General features: G+C 27.8%; 1 protein-coding gene across 1 annotated transcript; it reads left to right on the forward strand.

Moving 5' to 3' along the window:
• Positions 1-5,054: 5,054 nt before the first annotated feature.
• On the forward strand, positions 5,055-7,016 carry LOC101501618 (dof zinc finger protein DOF3.6-like). The gene is made up of 2 exons (XM_004505814.4): positions 5,055-5,478; positions 5,660-7,016. The coding sequence occupies exons 1-2, from the start codon at positions 5,428-5,430 to the stop codon at positions 6,584-6,586; spliced, it is 978 nt and encodes a 325-aa protein (XP_004505871.1). The 5' UTR covers positions 5,055-5,427; the 3' UTR covers positions 6,587-7,016.
• Positions 7,017-7,259: the final 243 nt, after the last annotated feature.

Raw genomic sequence — 7,259 nt, forward strand, 5'->3', positions numbered from 1 at the left:
TTTTTTCTTCCATAACAATACTTTTAGGTCTTTTCCAGAAAAAACGGTCCAACCCCCAAACCAACTCAATCGCCAATTTTAAACGTTTTTTCTTGTTTTTGCTTGGTTTTCTTGCATGGAGATTACCATGGTCAATTGGACCGGAGACAAGTCCATTTCTCGGTTCTATTGGTTGAATCAATCAACCTAATCCGATTTTAATTACCTTGCTCATTTGAATGTTATTTGATTCTTTCTCTATGACTTGAAAAGTGTTCGAACAATTGGAACCTATAATTGGAAACCTCGTCTTCTTCGATATTCTCTTGGATGAAATATCTCAATTTGGATTTGGTAAAAAAAAAACACAAAGGTCCAATGTTGGATTTGTATCTACAATATTCCTAAGTAATATTGGAGGCCAAAGATCATTTTAACAACTGTTTTAGATATTGTCACCTCATTATCTCTTGATGAAGAAACCAACTCAAAAACGTTGAGACATTTCGCTCGAGTTTTGCTCAATTCGAACATGTTATAAGAGATGAGAGATCACATTTTCATTAAATGTGAAGGGTATGCATTTTTTGTTTACATTGATTACGAAAAATTATCATTGTTTTGTGAATCATATAAGGTTGTTGGATATTCCATACACAATTGTCAAAAGAAAATTAATGGTCATGGAATACAAGAATAGCTCAACATGTTGAAAATGTTGCAGTTCCAAAGTTGTTGGTGAAGAAGATTGTCCCTAAAAACACGACTGCTTCAGACAAGGTTGAAACTAAATATACACACAAAGATATTTAAGATAATAGTACACATCATGTTGATAACTCTCCTTTTGTTGATCATATCTCCAATATTGACCTAGGAGACACTACTGTTATTCAAGAATTTATCCTCTCTGATAAGGAATAAAATAATAAAAATCATGAAGAAGCTTTTGACTCTCAAACTCAATTGATTTTGGGGAATAAGAAACTATTCTAGGTAGTAGTGTTCATTGTGTTGTTAACTGTTCTTTTGTTGATAATATCTTCAATGTTGACCTAGGAGGTACCAACGTTATTAAAGAATTTTTCTCTACCTAATAAATAAAAAATTGAAAAACAATTGTGAAAGAAATTTTTGACTCTAAATAAATTGATTTCAAGGAATTAGAAGTTAGTCCAAAGAAACTTTAGGAATACGAAGTCCAAGATACACATGGTCCTAAAAATATAAGTCATGGGGTCTTTTGTGCCAACTTATCTAATTTAGTTAACTCAATTCATCCACAAGAGAATCATCAATATTCAACTATGTGTATTGTTAATTGTTAGAGTGATGCATTGTTAAAGGAGAACAATGTTCAAAACCATCAAATCTCTTTTGATTTAGAAGTTCACTCAAATACGTTGACTATAACATATCTAAATGATATTGTTATTGACGATAATTTACATCCTAGAATTACTTATGACTTGGATATATTGTAGAGTTTTTTAAAAAGTAGATATGTCATAATTGTTCTACTACCATTGAAAAGTCTCTCAAGAATGTGATTTTGAAGGTAAAGAAAAAGAATACACAGAAGAACACTATAATATATAATTTGTACTAAACGGCTAGAAAATTTGCATGAATTAAGGATCTTTATAGCTTTTTTTCTTTATTTCATTTATTTAATTATTATTTTTCTTTTTGATTAAGTTTATATCTCCCAATTGTATTTCTTTTCTTTTTAATAAATTTATTTGTATTATATTAATTGTTATGTTTATACTCTTTATACACGCCGGTTTGAACTTTGATCATTTAATAATTTCCACTCTGTAAACCCTAGTTATAGATGCAGTTAGTTAATTACTTTTGTACTTGACGATAAACTAATTCGAACATTGAATTGTTAATTGCAACAAGTATAAGGTGCTACAACAACAGTTCCCTAACACTGTAAGCTAAGTTATCCCAAAAGCTAATTAGTAAAAAAATCGAAATTTCTTATTGATGAAGAAACGACATTGATCTCATTTTAGTTGCATTTTATATATTAATCCAGTCCCTACTCATTGGGTTTGAGTCTGAGTGTGACTCCGGCCCACTTACAAAAAGAATATATATATATATATATATATATATATATATATAACAATAATAATAATAATAATAATTAAAATACTATATATATATTTTTTTTTTTTTGACAAAAATTTTAAATCTATCATATTTAGAGGTCTATGCACCAAGAAAAAAAAGTAGGGTCATGATAGAAAAAGCAAAGCAAAAATAGACAAAAGAAACACATTAATTAATCAAACGCCCTCAATTTTGAAGTATTAATTATTGAAGCATTAAAGATTAAGAGGCAACTAGAAGATTTTGTCTAGCAACTTATTAAAAAGATATTTTTGATAAAGTTGGATAAACATAACATTTCATGCATTGATGTCACTAGTGTTGGTGCTGTGCCAAAAAAGGGTCTGACCACAACTTTAAGCCTTGAATTTACTGGGCCTCAGTACATAAAAAAGTAAAGCAATTATATAAAGTCTAGCTAGCTAGCGTCAATTATTTAGTACTAATACAAGACATTTATATATGACAATGTTGAAAACTCCCTTTACCCTTTCATGTTTTCTTTCTCAATTACTTGTCTCATCTTTCTTTAATTACTTCAATCATCTGCCGCACCCTTTTGCAAAAAACGTATTTTGAAAATTGATAGTGAACTGCTTTTGCCTATAAAAACAAATTTAGTTTCATTGGTCAAAAAATTGGATAAGGAAAATTGGAAAAGGAAAAAGAAATAGGATTTCATATCCGGAATGATTTAACTTCAAATTATGCAAGGGTAGTTAATATTAATTTTTTTTTTCGTTACATGGTAGTTAACATTATCTAGTTGTAAGATATGTAGTAATTTTTGGGATATTTTTTTAAATATTTAGTATTCACCTGCAATTGCTGAAATTAATATCAAAAATTAGGTAAAAGTAAAAAGATGGTGAAGTTATCCTTCGACAGTTTTAATATGTTGTTGTATTTTTTGAATTCTTATTTAAACTCAAGACCACTAATTAAAATAAAAAACAGACTCATATATGAAAAAACGTTTTTAATTTTTGGCACTACCCTTCCAGATAGAGCGTTATATTTTTAAACGCCGCAAATTATGGTAATATTCATATTACTAATTTTTTTTTTTATTATGTATGAAGGATATTTATAGCCTTTAATATTGTATTTTTTTAGTTTATATAGTTTCAAGTATTTGAAATTAATTAGTTCTCATTGTTTTGTTAATCCGTATTTTGTTATGATTAACTTCATATTAAAAAATTATGAAGTTATGATTTTGTTTTTATTCTAAATATGTTTAATAAATTAATAAAAATATCATTTTATAATTTTATTAGATTTGCAGAAATGAAAAGTTTTTAATTTTCAATGGTAGAAGTAAAAGAGATTTTAATTTTGTTAATCATAACTTCATAAATTTTTTGTTGTATTTTTTTACGTTTTAATATGTTGTTATATCATCTCAACTAAATGTTTATAGATTTAACATGCTTTCAGTTCCATTCAAAGGAATTATTTTACATTTTTTCAGAAGAAAATTATTATCATCTACATTTGTTATGTCGGTTATCTTTCATACAAAAAAAGTAAGGTACATTTATTGTCTTAGTCAGGGGTTATTTTTTCCAACAAAACAAGGTTAATTTAGTAATATACCATGAATAGGAATTCTGTAGGCTTTTATCCCTCATTTCTTGTTGGAATTGAAGTATGACATATTACTAGATATTTTAATCTCTTAAGTCTTAATCTTTAATAAATTATTATTTTTAATGTTCTTCTTCTCTACTCTTTTGAACAAGTAATCTTATCAGTTTATTTTTCTATTAAATTTTATTAATTTAATCATTAAATTAATAATTCTTATTAAATACATAAATTTTTATAACATTTTAAAAAGGCTATGTGACTATGTCTAACATGAATTCTAAAAATAGACTTTTATTAATTTGAGTAAAAAAATATATTAAAATAGATATAATAAAAATTACTAAAAATAATGATATTCATAACTAAGTCTATATCAAAAAAAAAAAACTTTTTAATAATATGTGATCCTTTATCGAATAAGTTTAAGTCAACATATGTATAATATTTTTTTTGTGAAAAATTTAACATATAATAACTTTTTAAGTTAGAAACAAAATAATAATTATAAAATTATATATTTACATAATTATATGCATGATTTGTTAAGATAATATGAAAATTATTAAGGTATATTCTTTATATTTACTGATTCACGAAATTTGTTTTCCTATTTTAAAAGTCAATAATTTTGGTTTTTTCTTTGATTTTTTAACTAAAAAAAGACAATGTGACATGTTTTAAATAACGTGACATATGATACATTGATATAGAATTATTAACACCCATAAAATCATAATAAAACACTGTAAAAGTTTAATTTTCCATTTCAATTTTTTCTTATATTTGAAATTTAATTGATGACATGTAAATAATTAATACATCTAGATGATTCTATATCCATATAATTATATATGTCATGTCATTTAAAATATATCAAATTGTTATTTTTCAATTAAAAAAAAGTGAGTGAGTGACTAAAATTATCGATTTTTAAAATGGATAAACCAATTTCGTGAATTAGTTAAAATAGAGAAATCAAAACTGCAATTAAACTAATAATTAACATTTAAATTAATGAAACTTAATGTCTATAAATAATAACTTTGACAAGAGTTATTTCTAAAATAAATTAATTCTCCCTTAAAATGAATATTATAAAAATGATAAACAAGTTTGAAAGAAAAAAAATGAGTCGTATAGTTAAGGACACATGAATTACGTGAATAAGAAATATAGGACTCTGAATTAATTATAGTTTTGAAGTATCTGAATACAAATTATTACAACGTGTGAGTTCCATCATTTAACATGTCAATTATATTTGAGCTTGATGGTTAAGCTGAAAATTCTTTTCCTTGATTATGTCATTAGATTCCACCATGTAGACTTGAAAAGACATGTTGCCACACACTTATTCAAGAGAGAGAGAGATATACGGTGTAATCATAACTTGTTATTCTCTCCCTCTCTCTTCCATGCATGGTATCCACCATCCCCTTTTTAAGAACAAAATTTTACAGACCAACCCATTAAAAAAAAGAAGCTTATAGGTTAAGAAACTTCCTCCACTAAAAACCCTAAAAAATATAATAAAACAAAAAGAGATGAGAATATCATGAGGGAATAAGCCCAAAGTAAACCAAACTAAAGCCTCTTCTTGCTGCTTTCCTCCTCCTCCTCTCCTCCTTTAATGCTTTTTTCCCTTTCTTTCTCTTCTCTTGTATTCCCTTATTGTGATTCTCCACCATCATCAAACTTTATAAAAGAAACATAAAAAGGATTTTCAATACCATGGTTTTCTCTTCTATTCCAGGCTATATAGATCCTCCCAATTGGCACCAGGTAATTAAAGTTTTTATTTTCCCCAAATTTCAAATCCAAACAAAGAAAGTAAAAATATTAAAGCTTCAAAAAGATGAATCATTCATATTCCTTGCAACATCTTCTTGAATATACCAATATGTGTTTTTTCATCTCAATAAATTTAATTTTTTTTTTCTAACTCCTCTTTTCCTTTTTGTAGCAACAAAACCATCATCTTCAAGGAAATGGAAGTGATAACAACACTCAACTCCTTCCACCTTTACCACCTCAAGTGGGAGGTAGTACTGGCGTTGGCGGTGGTAATATTATCGGCTCGATCAGACCAAATTCAATGGCAGATCGAGCTCGTTTAGCAAAATTACCACCGCCAGAGCCAGCGCTAAAGTGTCCACGATGTGACTCAACCAACACTAAGTTTTGCTACTTCAACAACTATAGTCTCACTCAACCTCGTCACTTTTGTAAGACATGTAGACGTTATTGGACAAGAGGGGGTGCACTTAGAAATGTTCCTGTTGGTGGAGGGTGTCGTAGAAACAACAAGAAAAACAAAAGAAGCCGTTCAAAATCACCTTCAACAGCTACAAACTCTGAGAAATTACAAACAACAAGTGCAAATATCCCTTCTTCTCATCATGAGATAATTGGTCAGTTACCACCACATCAAATTACAAATCTACCCTTCATGGCTTCTCTTCAGAATCTGAGTCGTTATACAGTTGGAAACATGAATCTTGGTAATTTGCAGCAACAACAAGAAACAGATCATATGGGGTTTCAAATTGGTTCTGTTTCTGCAGGTAATAATAATATTGGAGTTGAACAACAGTGGCGTAATTTGCAGCAATTTCCATTCTTGAATACTTTTGAATCATCAAATTCTGCTGGAAATAATTCATACCCTTTTCAAGGAGAAAGTAATATTGAAGCTTCAGCTTCTGTATTTGTTGGAGATACAGGATCGAATTCTAGGGTTAATAATAATACTCAACAACCACCAGTTAAAATGGAAGAAAATGGAGGTTTGAATTTGTCAAGAACTTCACTTGGTATCACTGAACATAACCAACAATACTTTTCATGGAATGATCTATCAGGTTCTTCAACTAATCATCATCTCTTGTAACTTTTACTTACTACTGTAGAATGAAATATAAACAAAAATGATGATTCAAAAGTTGATGTATATGATCTTAATTTAAGACCAAATACATCAACTGTAATTATCATTTTTGTTTATATTTTATTATGAAAAAAGTATTGGACAACTCTTTTGACAGAAACGAAACAGAACAGAACAAAATGGAATAGAGATCAGTGATCACATCACAACTTCAACTATGAATCTCTCATATTAATTAACAAAGGCATGGTATGGTAGTAGAATTGATGATCTCATCTTCTTCTAGATGTAATTTCTGGTCATTGATTTTCTTTATTTTTTTTCTTTCTTTCTTTTTTTTATGGAGTCAAGTAATTTGTGTACTATATATATGGGTTTGTTTTAATTTGTTTTGTATAACTGTGTGTGCATGTAATGTTATATGTGTTTTCAATCTGACTTTGGTACAAAAATTTCATTAAGTTTACTTACTTTATAACACCTATATATTACCAGCTACATATTATAGCTCACACTATTTTTGCACCATCTTTTACTATATATATATATATATGACTATCAGATTCAGCTAACACTATAAAGCATATAGATATGTACAGAACTAAAGAATTTACTTTAGCTTTAGGTGAGGAAATGTTTCTTGGAATATGTTTGTTTTAATTTCAAACTAGATATA

Source organism: Cicer arietinum, chromosome 6 (genome assembly GCF_000331145.2).
Source record: "Cicer arietinum cultivar CDC Frontier isolate Library 1 chromosome 6, Cicar.CDCFrontier_v2.0, whole genome shotgun sequence".
In the NCBI taxonomy this organism is placed as follows: domain Eukaryota; kingdom Viridiplantae; phylum Streptophyta; class Magnoliopsida; order Fabales; family Fabaceae; genus Cicer; species Cicer arietinum.

Bases quoted from the DNA above. Each gene is read 5' to 3' on its own strand.
- LOC101501618 (XM_004505814.4), top strand. From the start codon at position 5,428: ATGGTTTTCTCTTCTATTCCAGGCTATATAGATCCTCCCAATTGGCAC. The intron at 5,479-5,659 runs GTAATTAAAGTT...TCCTTTTTGTAG, and splicing joins ATCCTCCCAATTGGCACCAG to CAACAAAACCATCATCTTCA.